This window comes from Notechis scutatus, chromosome 1, assembly GCF_049901735.1.
Source record: "Notechis scutatus isolate UNSWTSFEM ecotype Mainland chromosome 1, rNotScu1.2, whole genome shotgun sequence".
Taxonomy (NCBI): Eukaryota; Metazoa; Chordata; class Lepidosauria; order Squamata; family Elapidae; genus Notechis; species Notechis scutatus.
This window is the reverse complement of record NC_142009.1, coordinates 301,423,826-301,451,280: the sequence shown is the minus strand read 5'-3', so window position 1 is coordinate 301,451,280 and position 27,455 is coordinate 301,423,826. Positions and strand designations below refer to the sequence as shown.

The 27,455-nt window shown below is 36.6% G+C and overlaps 1 protein-coding gene across 14 annotated transcripts in view; it reads right to left on the bottom strand.

Moving 5' to 3' along the window:
* Positions 1 to 27,455, bottom strand: part of UNC79 (unc-79 subunit of NALCN channel complex) — a 134,955-nt gene that overhangs the window by 97,942 nt on the left and 9,558 nt on the right. For 13 of the 14 annotated variants that reach the window (XM_087952097.1, XM_087952099.1, XM_087952101.1 and 10 more), the window contains 11 exons: positions 20,839 to 21,143; positions 18,709 to 18,879; positions 15,486 to 15,578; positions 14,490 to 14,545; positions 13,061 to 13,190; positions 12,074 to 12,138; positions 10,303 to 10,391; positions 5,956 to 5,996; positions 4,223 to 4,251; positions 1,652 to 1,881; positions 1,237 to 1,408 (listed from right to left, as the gene is read on the bottom strand). In XM_087952097.1, the coding sequence (XP_087808223.1) occupies positions 1,237 to 1,408; positions 1,652 to 1,881; positions 4,223 to 4,251; positions 5,956 to 5,996; positions 10,303 to 10,391; positions 12,074 to 12,138; positions 13,061 to 13,190; positions 14,490 to 14,545; positions 15,486 to 15,578; positions 18,709 to 18,879; positions 20,839 to 21,143 (1,381 nt within the window). The remainder of the gene's footprint in view (positions 1 to 1,236; positions 1,409 to 1,651; positions 1,882 to 4,222; positions 4,252 to 5,955; positions 5,997 to 10,302; positions 10,392 to 12,073; positions 12,139 to 13,060; positions 13,191 to 14,489; positions 14,546 to 15,485; positions 15,579 to 18,708; positions 18,880 to 20,838; positions 21,144 to 27,455) is intronic. The other variant, XM_087952109.1, reaches the window with a different exon arrangement.

The window sequence follows — 27,455 nt, the reverse complement described above, 5'->3', positions numbered from 1 at the left end:
TAAAGGAGTGGGAGTTAGAGGATGTAACAACAGATTCAGGTAGTGCATTCCAGGCATTGAACAGTCTGTTGCTGAAGTCGTACTTTCTGCAATCATGTTTGGAGCGGTTTACATTGAGTTTGTATCTGTTGTGTGCTCTTGTATTGTTGCAGTTGAAGCTGAAGTAGTCATTGACTGGTAGGACATTGTAGCAGATAATTTTGTGTATTACGCTTAAGTCTAACCAAAGGCGGTGTAGTTCTAGGTTGTCCAAGCCCAAAATTTCAAGCCTGGTGATGTAGGGTATTCTGTTGCGAGTAGAGGAGTGTAGTACTCTACTCTACTCTTCTCATGAAATACTTCTGTACTCACTCAATTAATGTCCGATATACAGTGCAGATTCCAGATAGATGAGCTGTATTCGAGTATTGGTCTAGCAAAGGTTTTGTATGCCCTAGTTTGTAATTCAATATTACCAGAGGAGAAGCTTCATAAGATTATACAGTATTTAGAACTCTTAATGCCTTTTTGGCAATGCTGTTAACAGTGAGCTCTGGCGCTTAGGTCATTTGATATGAGTACTCCAAGGTCCTTGACAGAGTGAGTTCTACTATTATCAAGCTCAGCCAAAAACATTGGGAAAACAAATGTTTAACATAAATAATGAAATCATATGCAACTACTAGCATGCATTTGTTCTAATTGGGACTTATCTATTAAAAATAAAAGCTAAGATTCAAAATGAGATTCAGATTCAGTTTCTAACAGATCTTTGTGCAATATTCCAATGTGACCAACTCCAGACAAAATTATTTCCATCTACATTCAGCATAGATTACAGTCCTTTTGACCATCTCTTATTTGTTCTTTGGTTTAATACCATCCCCTTTAAGAAGTCGTTTAATAGTCATTTATCCTGATATTAAGAAACATGTCTGATAAAAAGACATGCTTCTCACATTCCTACTTCAGCTAAGCAGACTACATATTCAGGTATCCAACTAAACAGTCTATTGTCATGAACTTTCTTTATTCACTAAGATTCAGAACACTGGGCTCAATTTTATAGATATGTTGGCCTTCAACTCACATAATCTCCAGACAGCAATAGATTGGGAAGACTGGCTATGGGTGATGGGGTTAAAGTCCAGGATAACTGGAAGGCACCATGTTTAGAAAGTCTGTTTTAATCTCTGAGATGCTTCTAATAATTCTCCTAGAATTTGAATCTTAAGGAAGAGAAGAAAGCACACCTACCAGGAACCAGATTCCAAATTGGCTCAGAAGCCGCTGATCATGCTTGTCATCATCTTTGTTATCAAAATCTGTGTTGTCCAAAGAATGATGAGAGGAAGACAGGCCCAGCTGCCTCCTGCGATTGAGCTCGTACTCTCTTTGTTCAGCATGGAATTCAGCCTCTTTCAGCAGGCTAAAAGATGAAGAACAACACCTAAGATGAACTCCAAAACCTGTATACGAGTTCACTGTACTAACCTTTCAGTGTCAGGCAGTGTGGTTTCTTGGACTGGAACCATGGGTGAATCTGATAGGGCATTGTGGGTTCAATCTGGGTGATACCAATTGGGAAAGGCTGCAATAATGGGACAGAGGATGGGAGGGGTGGGGGGCAGAAAGGAACATTTGGCTATATTATTAAGCTGATTAAGGTTACCTGATGACAGCTTCCACCGTACAGACTAATTCCTCAGCACCACATTCACGGGTATTGATAGGAGGTGGTGATGTCTGATAAAGGTGGGTCTCTGCTGTTGCCCCGACTTCACTGCTGTGATGATTTGAGTGGCATCTTTTGCAGTAACGCACTGGCCTGTTACCATGGCGACCACAGCACCCAGCAGAGAAACATGTCACAACAGCCCTCCTAACATGTGAGCTGCAATTCTGCAAAATAAATAAATAAATAAATGGGATATAGAACTAGCTGACCATAATAAAAATTTACATTTAAAACACTACCTTGGAATGGGTTGAAAAGCTGAGATACTTAGAGAGCGGAGAAATGCAGAGTTCAGATGTGAGCTACAGGTAATCCTTGACATATGACTGCAATATAGCCCTAAATATCCATTGTTAAGCAAGATACAGGAGTTGTTCAGTGATTTTTGCCTCATTTTACAATCTTTCTTACCACAGTTGTTAAGTGAATCACTGCAGTTGTTAAGTTAGTAACACGGTTGTTACATTAGTCTGACTTCCCCATTGACTTTGCTTGTCAGAAGGTTGCAAAAGGTGATCACATGGCCCTGGGACTCTGCAACTATCATAAGTACATGCCAGTTGCCAACTGTCCAAATTGTGATCACATGACCACCAGGATGTCGTCGTAAGTTTGAATAGTTACTAAATAAATGGTTGTTAAGTTGAGGACTACCTGTACTAGATTCTAAATTGTTACCCTATTCAACAATGGAAAACCCAGCTCCCAGGACCAGTATTTAGTCCTCTATACCAGGGGTCCTCAACCACCGGGCCGCGGACTGGTACCGGGCCGTGGAGCACTCTCTACCGGGCCGCAAAGAATTTTTTTTAAAAAAATGGCGGCTTTCTTCCTTCGGTGAATGCTGCTGGGATCGGGATCAAGGACACAAATGAAAGAAGGGGAGGGAGGAAGCAACCGAAGCCTGTCCTTCTCTCTGGGTCAGCTCTCTCAGTCGCTCTCTCGCTCCTCCACCAGCACAGGAAGAAACTGCTTCAAAGAAGCGGGGGCTTTTCCTGTCGCCGCAGCTTCCCTGAAGCGCCCGTTTCTCCCCACCCCACCCCGTCCGCCCGCCCGCCCGCCCGCAGTGCTCCGTTCTGCCTGCCTGCCTGCCTTGTTAATGGTTGAATCGGAACAGCTTCGGCTGAGTAAAGAGGCGAATAGTTATTATTCTCAGCCGAAGCTGCTCCCAAACAACCAGAAACTAAGGCAGGCAGGCAGGCAGGCAGAACGGGACACTGTGGATTGAGCGCGCGCGTGGGGCGGGGGGAGTGGGGGTGAAACGGGCGCTCGGAATAGCTGCGGCGACAGGAAAAGCCCCCGCTTCTTTGAAGCAGTTTCTTCCTTGGATGGTGGAGCAGCGAGAGAGCGAAGCCTCCTTTCTTCTCCCCCCACCGCCCCCGGTCCTTGAAAAAATTTTTTGCTTGAAACCGGTCCCTGGTACAAAAAAGGTTGGGGACCACTGCTCTATACTGTTCCTCATTAAGCCTATAAGAGATGGCTTGGTTCACCTCAAACTGGGTGCTTGTGTGACCTTGAAACTTTGTCTGGCAATTCCTGTGGAACTGCAGGTTTGTGCAGCTGACTGTAGAAAACTGGTCAAAAGCTCCAAATGAATTTTCTGAAATTGTTCAAAGTAAAGGCTCTGGCCATTTTCCTGTTAGACATTTGATGGCTGTATTGTTTTGTGAAGAAATTTTGGAAAGGTGCTTTACCTGTGCCTTTGTTCGAGACCCACATTCTGAAGGTATGCACAATACTATTCTTATATTAACCTCCACCCATAATAGTATAGGATAAATATACTGTGGAGAGGTTATACTTTGCAGTAAATTATCAATCACTCACAACTATTGAAGAAGTTTTGAGAGACAGAGAGAGACCTGGCTATTTGGATATTCAGCTCCTACTATACAATTTTACTACCATTAACAAAATCAACTAGATCTAAAAAAATCTTTTCATCTTTGCATAACATGACAAAAGACAAAAGAGAAAAAGAAAAATGAAGAAAGATGGAACTTTTTTATCTTGATGTGCTACAAGATTATATTCTTTGTTTACAATTGTGAAATTCTGCCTTTGCCTACTACCATGATCTCTACCTTACTCATAGAGGTCAATCACAATATTTCAGACTGAGCAAATAATCTTCTTTGGGGGAAAACTGTTAGTTGGAAGAAAAATAACGTAACATTCTTCCTTTCAGGGCATTTCTTTGTTTTGCTGGCCCCCCTAAACAACCTGTGCTGTTTCTATTCACTTCAACAGGCTTCCTGGTTTAGTATGAAGCATGCTCATACTTAACCAGACATTATACTATTAATAGCAGTAAAACAGCTCTTAGATTTGTAGGTTGAATGTCAACACATAATAATCAGAACAATTTCAAAATGTGTTAGCAATATAAGATGATTTACGCAGACTTTTATATAGCATGTATAAGCATGATGAGGTGAAGCCAGAAACCAAACAACAACAAAAAAAGGTGAGCTGTATCTCACTAGACATGCACTTCTACCTTACCTTCTTTTGACATATTGCAGAAATTTCAGCTATAAGGGAAGGGAAATTAAAATCAAAAGAGTTATAATCATTCTGCCACCAGGTGCAATATGATAGAGTATCCAGTAAAGCATAATTCTAGGATGGTTTCTGGCTTCTGGATCTTATTGGGTTATTCAGTACCTTATATAGAAGATTAGAAACACATTTACATTAAGCCAATACAGTTTATGGTTGTATGGGGTATGGATGTCTGTAACAGAGAGTGAATCATTTTTCTTCATGGCTCAAATCTTTCACCTCCTACCATTCAAAACAAGGCAAATCTTGCCCATTTCTCACTTGCCTGGAACTACTTCGGGCTAGCCCACAACACCTTTATTGTCAGAGGCAAAAGCAAGATAATTACTCTGCCCATTCTATGCCCAAAAGCCAACTAAACTGGCAGTTAAATCTTCCTTACACAATACTTCCTAATTTAGAGATTACAGAACTGGTTAAATGACACCTACAACTTTGTTTGCCAGCACTCTGATATTATTTCCTAATATTTGCTGCCTGAGATAACTGTCTCTGTCTGCTGCCTAAGATAATTACCACAGTCTAACAGTTGGCCAGGCCTAGGTGTAGTAGTGGATTGTGACTTGCATAACAGAAATGTTTGCATAAACCCATTCAATTCCTAAGCTCGGAGGCTAAAATATTCATACAAGGAAGATATGTAATCATGGATTACAAGTAAAAGTTTTAGGAATAATGAATAACATTGGATTTGGCGAGGGACAATAATCTACAATTTAGCACTATACATCTCTGGTGAAAATGTATTCTACTCAGGACATTTCAGAAACTGCCTGGATGTTGGCAGTAAGAACACTATTCAAACTTTAAAAAATATATTACATAAAACCTCTCTGTTAGTCTTGCTGTACATATAATCATAGATAAAAATATAATATATGCATTCTAAAACTAAAACTGAAAACAAACATGTTGACTTTTTATGTATTTATAAACTCAGTGAATATATTTTTACTCTTTTCATTATTTTAAAAAATATTGCCTCAATTTAATCCAATTTTTAAAAAGAAAAATTACATACGCCTTGAACAATTTGCTTGAACAATTTTAATATATGCTTTGTTTGAAATTGATTGGAATTGTTCGAAAATATCCAACATTAACATCATTATATCTGATTAAAAGTCAGATATAGTGTGATGGTTCACAGTAGCAATAGCCTAAAACCAATGAGCATTATATCCTATTAAACATCATGAATCCAAACATAGTCATAGTTAAAAGAAAGCTACTCAAGATCTATATATTATATTGAGTCTATTTCAAATCTGACTAAGTCCAGATTCTTTTTATTGAAAGGGTCTTAGATTTGCAAAAATAAGAATTAAGCACTTTAAGAATAACATTCATATTACCTCTTCTCTTAAAGAATAATCCTGAAATAGGAACCTAGAAAATTATTTTATTTCAGATTGTATGTCCATTTACCACAGGCTTGCCTACATCAAAGATGATGATAAAGCTCTTACAATTCTAAGAATGATTAAATTGTTTGACTGTTGAGCTGAAAAAAGAAGAAAGTGAACCTGAGCATTTTTTACATGCAAAGACTTTCCATCCAGCTATGAATACCCTTTGAAAATCCTTATAACATTTCACAAGTCATTATTTTATAAATATTACTATGTCGATACTGTGAATATTACTTTCTCTCATGTTATATTCAGTCTTACCTTGTGGTAAAAGAACATCAACCAACCATTCACTGTGATCCCTTAAAAGAAAAGAAAAAAGGAATTAGAATGGACTGTGATGTCATCTATCCATTCAATGAAACAGTCATATTTTGAATTTAATGATTATGTATGTGGGCTAAGTTCTTAAGAATTCTCTGAGAAGAATTCTTGCAGGTATTTCTACAAGTTGAAGGGGAGAGATTGGAAGACTTCCACCAATTAGTTCTTCTACTTCTGCTAATCTTATGCTTCTGAAAAGCTATTTCACACGCCTGGGAGAATGAAGAGAGAGAGAAGCCTTTATGGGAGACATTGCCTAAAATTAATTCCCCAATTAATGGGAATTAAACATACATGAAGAGCTCTCAGATACCTAATTAGGATCCAAGCTTTTATTTTTACTTTTAAAACGGCAGTTGGACAACTTTAGCTTCTGTCATTCATTTATTCCAAGTCTGCCTGACTATTTTTCATGTTACAAAGAACACTCTAATTTAGAAGACACCAAAATATACAGAGAAACAAAATCTATTTGGCAAAAAGATAAAATACTAAAAAAGAGAATAAATAGTTCTAAGTGTAAAATAACTTATCCCTGTATAAAGCTTGGTCTTCTTTCTAAATTAATTAATTTTGCTTTAGATTTAAAGCAAGGATTATGTCAACACAAAGGTGACTTATAAAATTAAAACACTTTTTAGTAATCCTTTGCAAGTGGCATCATTATAATGATAAAACAATGATAAAGCAGCAGCCCAAAATCACATCTTCTGAACCACGTGTCCAGGAATTGGTGGCCACATACTTCCAATTTTGATAATAATTAGATTTTAAAACTTAGGCCAAAAAATAATCTATCTTCTCCGCTTAATGAACAACCCTGAGTTAAATTTCATTCTTAATATTGCTATTTTAATAAAATAATATGTGTTCCATTCTGAGTATCTCATTAAAGCAAATACTGTAATAGTGAGAAGTCTTATTATATACTTAAGAAACAACAAATGAAGGGGGAATACATGGCCTTACATTACAATTTACAACTTAATGCTATACAATAAGAATAGGATTTGGGGGTTTTTTCTTACCAAGACTGAATTCCTTCAGGGAATATAACAGTGCTAGATAAGGGCTCAACTGAAAGCAACAGCAGCAAGAGCCAGACCTTAAAGTATGTAGAAAGATCACTTCTCCCGTCTCCCTTTCTTCACCCTTTTTGACTTGTGACTTCTAATGCCACTCAGCCACCAATAAAGCCCATCCATATGTACTGTTTCAACCAGCTGACTGATAGTTGGATTTATTTTCAGAGATGCTATAAACAATAGTAGCTAATTGATGCTTGAACTTAGGTAAAAGACAAGATATGACTTAGGTGATATGGGTTTCCCATCTCTGTTACAGATCCATGTGGCAGCATGGCAGCACTGAAGCAACCACAAATTTGCCAAGTGTCTACTTCACATGAGTCCTGGGTCCTGGATTTTGGACACATTCTCAAAGTTAGCTCATGTGAGGTATTGTGGTACAAAAATTGTTGCCCATGATACTGTGAGCCGGATCTCCAGCATGGATTTTCTCTTTGACGCATGCTTGCTATTGGCTGCCACAGTAACGGGGGCGGGGGGGTGGCATTGGGGTCTGGGAAGTCAGCTGGTCTGATGATGGTGTAAGCTTCTCCTCTGGTAATACTGAATTATTAACTAAGGCATACAAAACCTTTGCTAGACCAATACTTGAATATAGCTCGGCTGTCTGGAATCCGCACTGTATATCAGACATTAATACAATTGAGCGTGTCCAGAAGTATTTCACAAGAAGAGTACTACATTTCTCTGTTCGCAACAGAATACCCTACAGCACCAGGCTTGAAATTTTGAACTTGGACAACCTAGAACTACGCCGCCTACAGTTTGACTTAAGCATAGTTTATAAAATAATCTGCTTTAATGTACTACCAGTCAAGGACTTTTTCACCTTCAACTGCAACAATACAAGAGCACACAACAGATATAAACTTAATGTACACCACTCCAAACTTGATTGCAGAAAGTACGACTTCAGCAACAGAGTGGTCAATGCCTGGAACACACTACCTGACTCTGTTGTCACATCCCCAAATCCACGTTTTTTTCCCGTCAAACTAACCACTATTGACCTCACCCCTTTTCTAAGAGGTATGTAAGAGGCGTGTGTACCTGTCCTATTGTCCCCAATTATTCATACCCATTTCCTGCATTTATACTTCTGCTTATTATCTTGTAAGCTATTGACAAATAAATACAAACAAACAAACAAATAAATAAAATGAAGGCCTGTGTGAACTAAAAGGGAGTTTTGCTCTCAAGAATTACTGGGCTGCTGAATTGAGTTGTTTATACCCAGTCAAGGCCAACAGTCCTAGAACTCCAGATGGACTAAAGCAGGGATCCCCAACCTTTTCGGCGCCGCGGCCCGGTTCCGACATCAGCTGGGCGCCGCGACCAGTGCCAGGCGTCAACTGGGCGCCGCCATCTTTTATGATCGAAGGCGCTTCCGGTGACGTCACGAAGCGCTGTTCGCATAAAAGATGGCGCCAGCGCTTCTGGTGAGCTTTTTCGGGTAGAAATGGCTTTCTACCGGAAAAGCTCACCGAGCACTGGCGCCGCCATCTTTTTATGACGAAACAGCGCCCGGTGAGCTTTCTACCCGGAAGCGCTTTTTACCAAAAAGATGGCGGCGCCCAGCAACCAGCGGCCCGGTAGGGTTGTTCCGCGCCCGTACCGGTCCGCGGACTGGCGGTTGGGGACCCTGGACTAAAGCACCTGAAGACGTGCTCCACATGACACTGTGCAGGATGTGGATTGGACATGCAGCCTGGGTCCCTGGGGGGAGGGATTTGGGGAAACTTTCAATATGTAACGTTTGCACCTTTTGGCTCAGATCTTGCTTTCCTTTCGCCACCATCATTTCAAACTCAGTAAAAGTACCTCTTCTCTACCTCAATGGAGTCAGGAACTTTCTTTCTTGGGTTTTGAACGGAGGCAGGCCTGACAGAGACACTGTTTCACCCAGTTAAAAGTTAGACTTAAGAGTTGTAGTAGATTTTATACAGTAGATTTTAATATAGATTTTACTAAAGACTGAGATCAAAAATAGTTTAGCCAACTATATCATATAGAGGCATCCAATAGGACAAGTTTTCTTTAAACACTTGGAAAATCCTGACTCCTTCTATCATACATTTTCACTTCCTTGTATCTTTGAATCTTAATCCTTTTTGCTTAATTGCAGTCATGACAAGGACACTACTCCCTGCTCTGTTTTTATTTGTAACATAGAGCCCACTGTAACTACATAGCCAAAAAGGCATTAAGAGTTGTTAACCTAATCCTACATAGCTTTTTCTCTGGTAATATCACACTACTAACTAGAGCATACAAAACATTTGCTAGACCAATACTTGAATACAGCTCATCAGTCTGGAACCCACATTACGTATCTGATATTAACACAGTCGAGAAAGTCCAGAAATATTTCACAAGAATAGTTCTCCGCTCCTCTACTCATTGCAGAATACCTTATGCCACCAGACTTGAAATTCTAGACCTAGAAAACCTAGAACTACACCACCTTCGGTCCGATCTAAGTATAGTATATAAAACCATGCATTGCAATGTCCTACCTGTCAATGAATACTTCAGCGTCAACCATAACAATACAAGAGCACACAATAGATATAAACTCAAGGTAAACCGCACCAAACTTGATTGCAGGAAATACGACTTCAGCAATAGAGGGGTCAATGTTTGGAATACTCTACCTGACTCTGTGGTTTCTTCCCAAACCCCAAAAACTTTAACCTTAGACTGTCTACTATTGACCTCATCCCTTTCCTAAGAGGTCTGTAGGGGGCGTGCATAAGCACACCAACGTGCCTACCGTCCCTGTCCTATTGTTTCTTTTTTATTTTTCTTATACATATCCATTTCATGCATTCATAACTATGTTTATACTTATACCTGTTATCTTATAATCGCTTGACAAAATAAAAAAATAAAAAAATAAAAATATTTTGTACAGTGTCAAATGGTCTGTGTGACTTAATAAAGCAAATGTAATTTTTTATTCAACTTAGAAATTCACACTATTGTATTTGCACAGACCTGTAAATTAAATAGTTGTTTTTCTTCCTGCTTGGTTTCTATTTCAGTGTCACTTTAACTTAATTAGGCTCCAATGTTTAACACAACTTTTTAAAAGAAATATCTCTTTAAGTTTATCTCGAGTTTTTTCTCTCATTCTGTGTGTGTGTGTGTGTGTGTGTGTATGTGTGCATGCATGTGCATTTCTTGATTTACTCACCCTGCAATCCTTTGGCTGCATTCTTCACAGAGATAGAGAGGGGGTGGTTTATCACCCAAAGCCACAGATAAAGAAGGGTCTACACACATCTGAAATACACAGGAAGCCTGAAATTAGTTTCTCGTTCCCCAAAAGCACCCTCCCTACATGAAGCCTCATTAGAGGACAGGTAGATTTTGAATGAAATAAACTAACATTATAGGTCCTGGGTTTCCTTTTTACCCTAGTGCTTGAATATAGAGGAAGGATTACTTGTGATGACTGACGATGGCACAAATGGGTCATATTATTATTTTTTGAATGCTTGTTTGATATATTTTGTGGCACTGATTCAGTAAAAAAAAGATATTAAGAAATAGTCATAATTTGTAATAAGGTAGTTTGGCACATTTTGAGATTCGGCAAGCAAACTAATATGCAAATAAAACTGGTCCTGGGGGGAAAAGATCACAGTGTTAGTTAAACTATCAAAACAGAATATGACTTTGCTTGCCAGTCTGAGCTGCACAGCACATTATGCCAATATGCTGTAATATAGTCTATTTAACATATTCCATGTGCCTTTGTAAAGGATGGTTCATAGCTTCATTTAATGTCTGCATTCCCAGCCAATTATGGGTCAATAAACTTAATTAATAAAATCATAGTTGAATGTGATGTATGGAATTTATCATTCCCTACTCTTGTTGTGGTGTGTTACTCAAACTGGAATCTATGGGTTGAATTCTTCTCCTATTCACAAAATATTTAGCATTTACATACTAGGGTTACAGGTGGGAACAACATTTACCATAAGAATTCAGTCTATAAAACTTTGCATAGTGTAATTCTACTCTGATAAAATCTTATTTTTAAAATTTGGCTTGAAAATTAAAATATCAGTTCATAAGCATCAGACATATAACACTTGTTATCATCACCACAAACATTCAGATACTGAAGACAACAAAAGACATTAGAGAGAATATGGATTTACTTTTCATAGCCACTATAACTTTGAATAAATTATACCATTACTCTATCCAAAATGGAATGTTGGATTTACAGTTAGCAATAATACTAGCAATAGCACTTAGACTTATACATCGCTTCACAGTGCTTTACAGCCCTCTCTAAGCAGTTTATAATGTCAGCATATTGCCCCCAACAATCTGGCTCCTCATTTTACTGACTTCAGAAGGACGGAAGGCTGAGTCAACCTTGAACTGAAGTCTGGACAGGATTGAACTGCTGGCAGTCGACAGAATTAGCATGCAATACTGCATTCTAACCACTGTACCACCACAGTTCTTGTTACTGTTTTTTAAAACTCCAGTTCTATAACAAAAGTAGCTTGGGACTTACTTTCTTTGCTCATGCTTTTCTGCATTTTCATTAGACTTCTGATTCTTATTTGGATGTGTGCAAAGGACATGAGATGGAGAAATAAGTGTCTTTGTGAGGGAAAATAATAATACTCAGTGTAGAAGTATAGTACAAAGTTGTTAATTCCAACTGTGGTCATTAAAGTTCTGTTGTCACTACAGAATTATTTGTAGAATTTCTAGGATCAAAAAAATGGACTTGGATGAAAGAAATCATTTTCACAATCTATTTATAGAAAAGAGGAATTTATCAGGAATTTTATAATGGGATTACCATGGTTATACTTGGCAATACCATAGTTTGAGTGGTAGACCTTCCATTCTGTTTCTAATGACCTTATTATGAACAGCTGGGATAAGGCTGAAATGACTACGCACAGGGCACATTTTACAGAAGTGTTCATTACCTTCACAGCTGGCTTGTTAATTGCATTATGGCATTCAATGTGCTGACAATGAATGGGATTCCATGCTGAAAAATAAAGCCATCATGGATAAAGTTGCACAGGTTTACTAAAAGCTAAATACTGGTAAAATTCAGCATTATATGAAACCATCAATAATCATCTGAAGGAATTTTAGCTGATAAAGTCCCTGTTTCATACTTCAAATATTTAATCAGGTTAGCCCAGCTCTGGCAAAGAGAGTGAAGCATAATGAAAGAATGTATTATAATGACTTATCGATTAAGATTCAACATCCAATAATGCCATTTAAAGTATGCCAGGCTGTTTATAAAAAAGAACTCTTTCTGAGAATCCAGAGGTTAAATTACCGGAGTTGGAATTTAGATAGGACATATCTATAAAACAATTTCTTAAATGTTAAATGTGAAGTGTTGTTTAGCATTCCACATATCTTTACAAAATCACAGTAGAAAGTATTTTTAAGGCCTGGTTCATACAACCATGTTAATCACTTTTGCAATCCAATGGATATATAATTAATCACAGAATTAATGGAGTCAAGAGGAAATGGAAACTCATGGTAAATCTATCATCAAAACATCAAAAAATTTTCTAGCTTTAAAATGCAAAACTATGTACTAACAGATTGAGTTCAATTGTCAGTTCAATCTTTTTCTCATACATCATTATGTTAAACATCATATGCTTATAGAAGAACCTACACCCTATTTTTTGACAGTATTTCTCTGCTTTTCTAGTTTGGAAACAACTAGAATTGCTTTCCTTAATTAGGTAGCTAGAAAATTATCTTTAGTTTCACCATTTTTCAATTTCAAAAGTTCTAATCCAGAGTTCATTACAGGGTGATGAACATTTTATACAGAGGAGTCAATGCTTAGAAAAACAACTATATCTCAGTGACATTATTGATAACTTCTGCCAATAAATTGTATTAGCATTAATGCATAGTTTTATTATCTCAGTTACCTGTATACTGTAGTCCTCGATATTCACTTATTGCCCCGGGAGGTTTTAAGTTGGGCCAGTAGTGGAAAAGCATTTGGACTGCAGGTGGCTTTACTTGAGATGGGCCATATGCTATTACATATAGCAAATCCTAGAGGAAGTCAGAGGGTGTAACACATTTAAATTCAGGCAATGGCAGCTTTTACAAGTGCAGTGAGACACAAGTAATTGAAAAGTCAAAACAATTAGCAATTCAATTATCCTTCTCAAGACTTGAATAAGCCTCACTGAACTCAATGGCACATATGAGTTAAGTAGACATGCCCAGCATTAAAATCCTGTCCAGTACTCTATATACTGGTTGATACATAGAACTTATTTATTTCAATAGTCATATACACAATTGCAATGTTGTCTCTTTCCTGAGAATACTTCATCCCTCAAATATTTAAATAAAATTAATTACCACTGATATTACCAAAGTTCTACTCTGATCTATCTATAGAAATCCATTCACTGACTATTTATGTTTTTGAATGTATTGTTATTGTTTTCATGCTTATATACCACAGCAACAGGGAATAGAAACTTAGATTTAAGGAGCAAGGTGCCTCCAAATCAGTCCATGAATTTGTTTACAGTTCCAGAACTTTGCTCACAAACTTTAGATGTAAAAATCCATACTGGGTTTTCCCCAAACGTTTTCTGCTAACATAGTAGTGCTTGTTATTATTCTAATTTAGAGGGGTACAACTCTTTCTGGGCCACAAGCAACATTCCACAAAGTAGGAGAAACATATTAAATCTGAAAAACTGAAGAAATAAGAAACAGATGATCCATCAAAAAGCCAGGCTAAAGGACCCAACATCTCTACTAAGTTCCAGGAATATGGGTTGGCTGGGGGAAAATGTTGCCTAATTAATGCTAAGGCAACGGAGGTAGAGGGCAAGATAAGGCAGGAGCCCCCATTAATGGAATGGATTGCCAATAAATTCCTCAAGGGCTAAGTTTGCTGCAAATTCATATAACCACAATAGAGCTGGTGATAAATTGATGGAGTATCTGTAATCCACCAATACTGTGAGAACAAGCGAGTCCAAATGGTCAGAAAGAACCATGGGGAAAAGCCCAGAGACAGACAGGCAATGGTGGGTGGAGGGACAGCAGATGGAAGAGAAGCTTGCCCGTATCATACATGGGTCTTCTAAAAGACTGAAACATTGTTTCTTCTCCACATTTTGGTTTATGGTTACCTAAAATTCAGTGGAAAGCCTAAAACAGAGAAAATGCATGCATACATTTATGTCAGTCTACAATGGAACTGTATTCTGTAACTTCAGGAAAGAAATTAGAAGTGCAGTTTCAAAATGATTTAGTAATTCAAAGTTACTAACTTATTAATCACCATACAGTACTGTTTCGATAAAAGCCATCTGGTCCCAAACTTACTTTCCATACTTCCTGTTTGTGTTTCATAAGACATTCCAGTAACTGACAGTGATACACTAGGAAAGAAGAGACAAACAGATGCAAATCTCATTAAATGACAAATACTGTATTTATTGTTTAATTACTAACTTTCTGGCAAATCAAATAGTTTGTGAGATTTCAAAAGTTGAATTGGATAATCATTTAAAACAAAAGCTAACAACCTGAATCCCCTCCACAAAGATTTTAGTGCAACCCCGACATAAATGGAGAATAAATAAAGCAGACCATTTCCAAAATAACCAAGTATTATTTTACCCTAGCAGACCTTGCTACTGTCTGAATGCCTTGCTGCTAACCATTCCTTCTTTTTATCAGGAGGAACATCTGTAATCAGCTATTTAATACATAGGGATCAATTGATGATGTTTCCCTCTTTTCAACAACATATTCACATAATAGAAATGGAAATTTAATTAATTAAACATTAGGCTCAGGTATTTTTGTTTGTTTGTTTAAAAGCCCATCATAGATAGTAACTGAATAGATGCCCATATGAAGCATTTATTATAACTAATATAACCATTCTTCTATCTCTCTTTACCTGTAATCAATTAATTAAACAGAAGGAGGCAAAATTTATCTGTTTCCAAGCAGGCCTTATCATTACAAACTTTACCAAATGTGAAATATGAAGCAATCAACACCTTTTAATCTAAATTTAATATGAACTTCAGAGTTGTTAACAATTATCACTAAAGAAATTGTGATTAAAAAAAAACCTGTCCCATTTCCTGGTGTTAAAATAGAGCTTATGGTCTTTTTTCCAGATCTTTAAATGTACCTTTGCATCATTGTGAAATTAATTAGCACCAAAAAAGCTACTTCAGCACTAGGCTTAGATATGTTAAAAGAGCCATTTTCAATTACTTTTAAAAATAAGCACATAGTGAGAGGGATTAAAAGCACTCTCAAATAGTTCTGCTACAAGAAACAGTCATGGCAGCTAGTACATACCAGGATTGGTTGTATACTGCATTGCGATCATTAGCATTGAAGATGCAGAAAGATTAACATGAGCTGGTACCCCTTCTCTCCTTGAAGATCCCACTTCAAAGGAAACAAGAGAAAATATTAGCTTAAATAAATACTCTACCAATTCCATAGTTGCTACTATCGTAATATCCCACTTGTCATTGAAGAATGACAGCAGTGGAATTACAGGTCTTTCAAAAATTTGTTCTCACTTTCTTTTTATCTGGCCTCACTCCATCTTAATTAAGCAATGAAAATCACTTTTCTTGGTGAGTGAATAGGGATATCAGTTTGTTGACTTAATGATCATTTCAATTGCCCCAATAGAAGCATCTCTTCTAATTCTGTTTTTACTCTGGGGAGCAGTGGAATTGTTTTCACAGACTGCAGAGAGAATAGCTCTTCCCTTAAACAAAGTGTTTGCTAGAGAAATGTTCAAGATTGTTATTTTTTTTCATGTCTCTCTAGAGAGTTCCTCCAGATAGTACACTTGGTTTACTGTGGCAGATGCCTCCACTGTTGTTTAAGTGAATCACTGCAGTTGTTAAGTTAGTAATAGGGTTGTTAAGTGAATCTAGCTATCCCCTTGACTTTGCTTTAGTGGTGGGATTCTTTTCTTTTTACTACCAGTTCTGTGGGCGTGGCTTGGTGGGCGTGGCAGGGGAAGGATACTGTAAAAACTCCAGTCAGAGGCGGTATTTGCTGGTTCTCCGAACTAGTCAAAATTTCTGCTACCTATTTTCCAGAACTGGTGAGAACCTGCTGAATACCACCTCTGCTTTGCTTGTCAGAAGGTCACAAAATGTGATTATATGATCTCAAGACACTACAACCATCATAAATATGAATAAGTTCCAAGCATCAGAATTCCTTTAATTAACTAATTAATTTTTGAACCAACCATCCCACTCCCAAGATAAGACCATGATGCTAAAGTTACTTCTTTGATACAGGAACACACTATTACGCATATATATATACTGTAACTCAAACTGGAATTCTAAAATGCTTGAAATACTTTAAAATCTGGAGGTTTTTCTTTGCTTAGCCAGGAAAAAGGTAAACACATGGCTCTGATTAAATTAACGAAGAATCCATACCATGAAAATAAATAAATAAATAAATAAAACTAATAGGAGAAAAGTACTCACAAATGTTCCAGTTATTTCTTTAAAATGTCAAAGGCCCATTTCAGCTTTGAGATATCACAAACTACACATAATATCGTAGGATAGCTGATTTCAAAAAAATATTTTCAGCTTTTTAAAATGTGAACAATGGTGTGTTACTCCTGCATCTGAACTGGACAATGCTATGTCCACCAAGAGATGAAAGTAGCCAAAAATAAATGGCAGCAATTAAATATTTTAATCGATTCTGTACTTTTTAGAAAATAGATACAGTTTAAAAATACATGTTTAGGCCATAGTGACTGAGGTTACTACAAAGATGGAAAAGACAACTTCAAACCTGAGATTTTTCTTCTTACATTTCTTTCTCTAAACCAGAGTGCAACTAAACAGGCTTTACTAAGAATTTCTATCCTCAAACAAACATTTAGATCAGTAGTTCCCAATCTTTTCTGCACACCAAATCCTGCTTTAGATAGAAGATCATTTCAGGAAAATAGGATACCTGCTCACCATACTAGCAATACAAATTCTATGGCTTTCTCTTTCTCAGCTTCTCAGCTTGATATTCCCATCCAATTTTAAAGTCTGCTTATTTCTATTGCAATCTTAATGTATATATTTTATAAACTAATTATTTTAGATGTTTTTCTTTGAAAGATGCGTTGTTAAAAGTTTTGATAGAGGTGAGAAGTTCTGGAAGGTTCTCAAAGAAACTTAAAAGGTACATGATTTCAGGGATGCATATATTGCAAATAGCTTATTCTGGTGAATACAAAAGGAAGGAATAAAAGAAATCAAACGTTTGTTGAGAGGACATTTAAAAAGAGAAATAAAGTTCTCTCAGTAGTATTCTGATATGAGCTCTGGATAAAATATACATAAAAATAAGGTGCAATTAATATATTATTGCTATATTAGAACATACTTCCAAACAACCATTGGATTGCAGTTACCCTCTTTTTTTCCAATATTAATGGGGTCTCTGGAGATGCAACTTAAATTTAATGCACACCACCTTATTTTTTTTAATGAAAGTCTTTTTAAGATGGAAAAGTATCCATTGGGCATCAAAGAAACTGTTCACAGCAATCAAATTGGGCTCCCCAGTCCTAAAGTGTTAACCTGTTTTGCAGCAAGCAACCCAGTCTAAATACTGTAAACCTCAAGAAAAAAAAAGTCAGTAACAATGCCAACATTTTGGCAAGTACTCTACCTTTAAATGAGAAACATCTATCTAGACAAATCAGGGGATGAAAGTTTTGATTTGTTTTCTCCTGCTCTTTTGGTATTAATTTCTCTCTTTTGTGAGAGAAGGGCAGACTGAACTTGTTGATTGTTTTGGGAATGGCTACCAGATTTCTTATCAATTAAAGAACCAGCTCTTATATTAACCCTAAATGCATTGTCTTTTCTGAATTTTATTTTCTTGAAAGAGGATTTTGCACTTCAGTGCAAAATAGGCCAATCCAGTAGCACCTGGAAATAGTGGAATCTAGCTTTAAGAGATTCAAAAGTCCTTAAATAGGATTGTGGGAAAGCTATTTTCTGTTTACTTAGAACCATCCATCTACAGAACTTAATTATTAAAAACAAAAGCTGGAAGCTAAGTTGCTCCTGCCCCCGTAACATCTTGCCCTCCCCCAATGTGAGGTTGGCCCCAACCCTCCTATCCTTTCGTAAGGTCCTAAAGCTCTGTCAGTTGGCCTTGGCCCCACTGGGAAACAGCACACTAGAGGTCATTGATTAACAGCAGATCCTACCTACCGAGATTCCACCTGCCCTCCCCATGTGTCTTTAGATTTTAAACTTTGGCTTTACTTTATTTATGTTTTAATATAGATATATTTTATGAATGTATATCCACCCAGAGGCACCTTATGATAAGATGGGTGCCCAATAAATTTTATAAATAAATGAATACTTTTGAATCCTTTGGCCAATTCATCCCATGAATTCAAGCTCTTTGGATATTCTAAAAATCAACCCTCTAAAGCAGAAGAATATGCCATTCTTCTTCACAGGTGAAGCCAGATTTACTTACATGCAAATACAAATCAACCAGATTTACTTACATATTGCCATGGGCAAGAACGAAGTGCTGAGATACTCTATGATATCTTTGTGCAGAAACGGTGGGAATGTAGCTAAAGTAGAGATCATTGTGTACGGTAAAGTACTCAAGATGTCATCATTGAGAAAAGGTAGCAAACATGTAGTAGTATAAAAAATGGACTGTCCAAGATCTGTCAGAGGCACAAAGAACAAACAATATGAATACACAATTGCTTTATGAAAGGGCTTTCCCTATTTTATGTCCTTATGAATTAATTAGATTTAGCTGCAGAAGACGTAAAAAGGCTGAAATGTGAAGGAAGATAGTGCAAAAAGCTAAAAAATAAAATTAGAGTTGAAACATTACATTCAATAAGTCTACATTGCCTGGTCTATCATTACTTACTAGAAAGAAGAAATCTGAGGCTGTTCAACCACCCATGGAGTACCCTCTAAGTACAATGGTAGAAGGTACGAGAAGTAGCAAGAAGTTTAGAGTTTATGCCCTAAAGTAGCCTAAAACCAAAACTAACTAAAGACCTCCACCAAAGACCAGGAAAATTTCTTAAAATCTTGTCTGCCCACTTTGTAGCATCACCTCATGCACTGTTATCCTTGCACTTCCAAAAGCTGATAAGAAACCATTCATATCCAGAAGATCCTTGAACTGTTTCTGAAAGCTGATGATGGGATCCAACCTTTTTATGTGGAATGCTCCTGGTACTGACACCTAAGGATATTTCCTGCTAACTCATTTGATAACACCTTATGCTAAATTGCAGGTCGCAACATTAATCTGAAAAGAGACAAATTAATAAAAGATGGCTACAGCAGCCTTGCCTGAAGGAAAAAAAGAAAACCAGTTTTCTATCCTCTTGAGCAACAATCCAAGTGCCCATTGTTAGGCCCAAATGTTCAGAAACTAATAGCAATTCTACACTCTGAGTATCTATGATTGATTTTAATTACTAAGTTGATCCAATTTAAATTAGTATGAAATTAGTATTAGTATTGCAGCCAACACATGAACCTATCTAGTGCTTTTTACATTTTACAATAATATCTAAGAAACTTTTGGTCCATGAGATTTCTGGAAGTGCAGCTAAATATGATCCTAACATTTCAAAATGTGTTTCAATTCAGTTATAGCACTTGTATTAATTACTACAAAAATCTTAGTTTCATCATGTCCTCAGAATGTAAATTTACACTGAAGACAATTAATACTGCTATGCTTCTGTCACATTGATCTGATGCATCAAATATATATATATACAAAATATTTAAAGTGATATCACTATTTAAAATGTTTTATACATTGTCATTAATGTTGGTTATATTTAAGAATCAATGAATAGGAATTCAGATCATGTGGCAAGAAGAATACATATGAGCTGATACACACACTTTTCACATAAAAGAAATAATGACAAAAATACAAGGAGAATACTGCATGCTTCAAAGTTTGCAAATATTGCTATATGTAATATATATATTACACACAAACACATACACACACATATATATACATACATACATACACATACATACATACACACACACTATATACACATACACACACATACATTAATATTATATGTGTATGTGTGTTAATTTCAGGCTGCTTAGTTTTTATTCCAGATGCAGATATGGAAACCCTGAAGCTTCCAGGTCACTTCTCTGATATTTTTGTCAATCTACTGAGACTCTCAGATTATTATTACTGAAAATCAGTTACATAATTTCTTACTGTATTTCTTACATTAAAATATTAATGTAAAATCCAAAACAAACTTAATATAGCTTATAAAAAGAAACCACAACAAGCCATTTCCGCATTCGATATATAAAATACTATATGTGCATGTGTGATTATGTACTCACACACAGGTACACATTTATATCTGTGGCAATTAATGACTTAAGGTTTGCAAATTAATATTAAGCCAACCTTCCCCTCCCAGACTTTAGCTAGACTACAAAAAAATCTATAATAAGAGGTAGTATGGTTAACAGGCTGTAGGCTGGGAATATGGGCACTTTAGTCCAAATACATCTGAAGGCATCTGATTTGGAGATATATTTGAAATACGCCTGCATATACCTATAAACTTTATGTATCGTGTTGACTATAAGAAGAATTCACTCACCATGCTGACCATGTTGAAGCAAAGGAACTAGATCCAGCAGAGTCACCAATGTCACGTATAGTCCTTGATAGTCCAATGATGGGTAGTCAGATAACTGAGCATCCCGACTTTGTTGGCCTCGTTCAGTAGGAGCATCTCGCAGGACGCTGTAAAGGAGGGAGCGAGTAACAGTAGGGTTGATGGAACTGACCTGTGGTCTTAGAGATGGGGTGAGTGGGAATGGCACAGGAAAAAGACACATGGTCATGGGCACTGTCAAATTGGAGGCATCTTGATTCTCCTTCTTCCCTGTGCGGGACAAAATGCTGTTGGGGGGACAAAGAAAAAAAAGAGACAACAAAGACACAAAGAACAGCACATTACATTGAAATGACACTATAAAACAAATAATAAAACTCCAGATACATCCCACATGAGATGCAGTCTCTACCAATACTAAGGCATCTTGAAAAATCTAGCAACCATTTACTTCCATGCTTAGGAGAAATACAGTTCAAAAATTGCTACAAGTGGGGAAATTTCCATTGCATCTCATGTGTTATCTGGTTCATAAGGAGCAAAAATATAAAAATGCATGTTTCAGTGGCACACCTATGTTTTACAGTTCTAGAATTGGATGCGATTTGTTATAGAAAACAAAAACTACAGCAGCACCATGTCAATTGTTTGAATTGTTGACCTTTTATCAAATAAATATTGAGAAAACATTTTGAACCTCATGATTGGAAAACCAAAGATAAAATACTGGCAAAAGATAGGTGTGACACTTACAGAAACATGTTTTAGCAAAAAATAAACATGTGTGTTTGTTAAGAGAACCTTAAAAATCACATGTTTATTGCATTAAAATAATGTCTGTATGTAATACATGATACTGTTTCATGACAGTCTTTCAGTATCATCTGAGATAATGAGATTTCAACAGGCACATGGATTTAGAAATAATATATATTTCTAAAATGTTAGCTAAACTACATTAGGTAAGCTTTAAAATAATATATAATTGATGGGCTGCAGCATATGTTTGTGAGCTAATGAGAATGATAATTTGTGTCTGCTTTTAACTGGGGGCAGGGAGGAAACAGAATGCTGTTCTATTTTGTGGTTACTTTCTAAGGACTAAGCAAGCATTACCAGTTATATATAACTGCATAGCAGAAAAGGTGTTAGCATTCATTGTTTTGCTACTTACATTATTTAATGAACTTACAAACTAAAGGAAAAATAATTTAGAATAAAAGAAAAGCTTCATGGGAAGCAAAAAATAGACTGCTGTGCCTTCTGAAAATCCCCCTAATCAAATTATGCTAATTTTTTGAAATAACTGTTTAAAAATTGCTGCTAAGTAAACAAATTAAAAGGGCATAATCTAACTGGTATAGTACTTTATAATCTGAAGCTTGCAGAAAGAGTATAACAACAATCAGAAGGTAGTCTAACTGGACACCAAATAAGTAAGTTTAGCATTATAATCTTAAACACACCTTGGCTCCTATTGAAATCAGAAAAGCTAAAGATACTCAATAATAAATAAATACTTTTGTACTTTAGTATAAAATGATTTGTGAGGATGAAGTTTCGTTCTCCGAGTTTGTGGGTTTGTTTCCGAAAATTTCATTACCAGCTAGGTAACATCTTTAGGATTCCCTAAACTCCACTGAAGATGTTACTTAGCCTGGTAGTGAAACATTTGGAAACCAACCCACAAACTTGGAGAACGAACCTTCACCCTCATTCTATACCCGAGCTACAGATATTCGCCACTCTTGCAAAAATGATTTGTGTTAGAGAATTAAGTTATAAAAAGTGTATTTACATTACACCAAACTACACATCCATTAATCTTTGTGTGATGAAAGAGAAACTATTTGAAAAATCACTTATCATTGTGACTATGGTTAATTTTCTACTGGAGAAATTAACTTCCCAACAATGGTTATTGAGAAGAGTGTTGAATAATATCTTAATATTTTTAAAGTTCCTCTTTTATTAGACTCAACAATTTGATTATTCAGAAGCAAATATTCCCAAATGATTTCTTCCAAGATAGCACTGGGAAAGTTACAGATAGCTCTAGGATATAGACAGCATATTATGGTGCTGCAATCTATAAATGTACAAGTATATTCAAGTGTTCCTTTTTTTATCCAAAATACAAAGCAGCTTTCCCCAGTCTGGTGCCCTTAAGCTTAGTTAGTATAACAGTACTCGGAATTCTCAGTTTGTCATTTGCTGGGAATTCTGGGGCCTACACAGTTGGTGTGCACCAAATTCAGGGGAACTGCTCTGCAGGCTGGACCCAGCCCCAAAGCTATAATCTATGTAGCTGGAGAGTATGTTGGACTAACATATTTAAATTCTAAAATGTTTATTGTGCCTTGTACAAAAGTTCACCTAAATTGGTTTCTAGTTAACTATTATCCAGTTGTAATTAATAAAATAAAACCAATAAATCATCTAAATGCAACATATCCATAAATTACACTAGTAGCAATGTTAACTGTAATAAACAGAAATGTAGGGATAAAAGATGCTAGCATCCATTTATTACATTAGATTAGTAGCTTAAAATTGCAGCCCAAAGGAGGGAGGGTTGTTTAATTGATCACTTGTGCTGTACCTTTCTACTTGCTTTCTTATTAGTTTTCATTCTGATTTTCACTAAATTATTCACTTTATTTAGCAACAATAATTAAATCATATTGAGCTTTAGTTTTCATATATATTGTGCACTCAATGCCAATTTTTGACTCAAGGTTGTCCTCTTCAATATGGAACTGTTGTGTCCAGAGACTACAAATCCCATCATGCAGTAACCCACCCTCGTCCAGTCTGTTTCCTAAAAGTGTAATGAATTTTATTATTGAAATATCTCAGTGGTAAAAACTATGTTTTGGCTTGTTTCCCATAATTCTTCTTCTCATATATTCTCTTAGGACAAGAGAACATAAAGTTCAGGTCAAAAGCTTTTCTAGGTCAATCCTTTTTTCCACAATGAAACTGGTGCCAAATAAAAGTCTCATAGCAAAATATGAGGGCAATATCATGCTTTTATTCATATTCTTTAAAAAGAAATATCCAGGGGCATATGAAGTCTGTGCTGATATAAAGCCATTCTGACCAATAAACACTCATGTCCTATCTTGTTCCTTTTACATATGTGTTTACCAACACAACATTTTATATACTTCCTCAAACTCTCTCCTTTATTTTCCTTTCCACTAATGTTGTCAACAATAATTTTAGTGGATTTACAAGACACTCTCTATCCCTTGCTTGTTTCCAATAAGAAAAAAGGATAAATGCTTTCTATATATGGAAGGAGCCTTTCAATTTGTGGACAGTAAAATCTATAAGACACTCTGTTTCTTCATCCTCTTCTGTTGTTTTTCAGAACTATTCTTTCCTTCATATGAATATTAATGCAGAGTGAACCATAATCTATTAGATCTCATAGGATAAGTTGCTCGAAGGTATTTATAATACAGACTAGTTTCCATTCACAACTGAAATGGTTCCCTCCATTCCAGGACTGGGATCCAAAGAGATTTTGCTGATATAAGTGGAAGAGGCATATTTGAATGCCTTTTCTTCCGTCTGCTATTCCCTACATGCTGACTTCTTCCCTAGACAGAATAGCTTTTTATGGGGATGAAAAATTTGGACTCTGGTGCATTTTCTCCGGCAAAAGCATTCCAAAACTAAACTTCCACTCATGGGGCTACTGGACCCACCTGGCTGTGTCATTTGTATCTTCAGATACTGCTAAGGTATTGCTCAGAAAGCTTAAAGACAAAATTCAGTTTTAAGGTTCCCTAAAAATAATTATTTAATGGTCAATTAGGATTTTGTTTAATACAGACATCACCCACCTATAATTGCCAAATGTGTACTATTCCCATGCCAAGTGGGAACTCTCAACATATCTGGAGAACGTCAAATTGGGAACTGCTGCTTTAACAGCTGCATGTAGAGCAGTTCTATGTAAAGGACAACTGCATAAATGAGGCAACAATTATTGCTCCTCATCAAGGCATCCTAGACCTAAGTGGTCTAGGATGAATCATTGATTCTCCACCTGTTATTAAGGTTTCCAAAACAATGGCTAAACTTGTTCTCCCACTATTCTAATGGTACAGCCTTATATCTCCTTAACCAAAAGAGTGGTGCACTGCATGTTGGGATTTGTCACATACGTGGTTTCACATTTCCACAAACAACTTTTATCTAAATAATGCTTCACCATGAATGGGGAGGTGTATAAAGTACCTCTTTTGGAATTGGCTTTGTTGTTTGCAACCTCATGGGGTTGTATTAGAAGATGGTCTTGTTTCTGCATGCTACAGATACAAATATATTCTTTCTCTGGGATTGCCAGAAAAGCAAAGGTGCTGTGTGTGTACATGCAAATTTTAGAATTACAGAATAACAGAGCTTGAATGGACCTTAGAGGTCTTCTAGTCTGACCCTCTGTTAGGGCGTGTCAAATTTTTCAACTTTCCATTTCCAAATGTTAGGAGTGTTCAAAAGTTGTGACATGCCTTGGGGATTATAAAGATATTTTGGCTACTTTAATATAATTTAGATGTGCTTGGTAAGTAACTACATGGATATCATAACTTTTTCAATATTTTTCTTATGCAACCCCCAGGAGCAGATACTAAGGCAGCAACATGAACTTTGCAAGCTGCAACTGCTGCAAATTATTTAAAAAGAGGTGACTTATATTTGCTCTTATACACTGCAAAGCATCTTTTTAAAGACTGCACAGCCCTAACACAAAGAATATATTCTCAATATGCTCAAAAATTTCAGTTGCAAAAGGAGTGTCAGTATAGAACCTATACACAATTCCATTCCAGAGATGACTCTATTGGATGTAGTTAGGATGTAGAAAGTGAAGAAGTGACAAGCAACAGGGAGAAAACAGAACTGCTTAACTTGTTTTTTGCATCTGTTTTTACACAAAAGGAAAAAACAGGCCAACCTATCAAAAACAATACCATAAAAAATAGATTAGGAATACAAATTAAAATAGCAAGAAAATTATAAGAGAGCACCTGTCCACTCTAAATGAGTTCAAATCACCAGAACCAGATGGATTACACCCCAAGGTTCTGAAGGAATTAGTAGACATGATCTCAGAATTACTGAATTATATATTTCAAAGATCCTGGATCACAAGGAACTATTGGAGGACTGGAAAAGAGGTGATGTAGTTCCCATCTTCAAAAAAGGGAAAAAATGGATCCAGAAAACTAGAGACCTATCAGCCTGACCTCAAACCTGGGAAGATTCTGGAAAAGATAATCAACCAATGAATCTATAAACACCTAGAGGTAAACAGAGTCATAACCAAAAGCCAACATGGGTTTGTCAAAAACAGATCATGCCGAACAAATCTTATTGCATTCTTTGACAAAGTGACAAAATTGGTGGACAAGGCAAATGCTGAGGATATAATTTACTTAGACTTCAGTAAAGCATTTGATAAAGGAGACCACAACCTACTACATGATAAGATAGAAGAATGTGGGTTAGACAGCATCACCATCAGATGGATTTGTAACTGACTGACCAACTCTACTCAACATGTAGTCCTCAACAGAACTGCATCTACATGGAGGGAAGTATGCAGTGGGGTACCGCAAGGGTCTGTTTTAGACCCAGTCCTCTTTAACATCTTCATCAATGATTTGGATAAGAGGATAAATGGTGAACTCATCAAATTTGCAGACAACACCAAGCTGGCAAGAATAGCTAACACTCCAAAAGACAGGCTTAAGATACAGAAGGATATTGAAAGACTTGAACATCGGATGCTATCTAACAAAATGAAAAGAAACAATGAAAAAAGTAAGGTTTTACATTTAGGCAAGAAAAACTAACTGGACAGGTATAGCATAAGTGGTATCTGGCTCAATAGTAGTAACTGTGAGAGGGATCTTGGGAATTCTAGTAGATAATCACTTAAATATGAGCCAGCAGTGTGCTGCAGGTCCAAAAAAAGCCAACACAGTTCTAGGCTGCATTAACAGAGGAATAGAATTAAGATCATGTGAAATGTTAATACCACTTTATAATGCCTTGGCAAGGCCACACTTTGAATACTGCATCCAGTTTTGGTCGCTACAATGTAAAAAATATGTTGAGACTCTAAAAGAGTGCAGAGAAGAGCAACGAAGTTGATTAGGTGACTGGAGGCTAAAAGATGTAAAGAACGGTTGCTGGAATTGTCTATGTCCAGTTTAATTAAAAGGACTACAGTGACATGATAGCAATGTTCCGATATCTCAGGGGTTGCCACAAAGAAGAGGGAGTCAAGCAATTCTCCAAAGCGCATGAAGCAGTAGGTGGGAACTAATCAAGGAGAGAAGCAACCTAGAACTAAGAAGAAATGTCCTGACAGTTAGAACAATCAATGGGTGGAATAACTTGCCTCCAGAAGTTGTGAATGCTTCAACACTGGAAGTTTTTAAGAAGAGATTGGACAATCGTTTTTCTGAAATGGTAAAGGGTGTCCTGCCTGAGCAGGAGGTTGGACTAGAAGACCTCCAAGATCCCTTCCAACTCTATCATTCTATTCTATTCTACTCTGTTCTGTTCTAGTTTCAAAG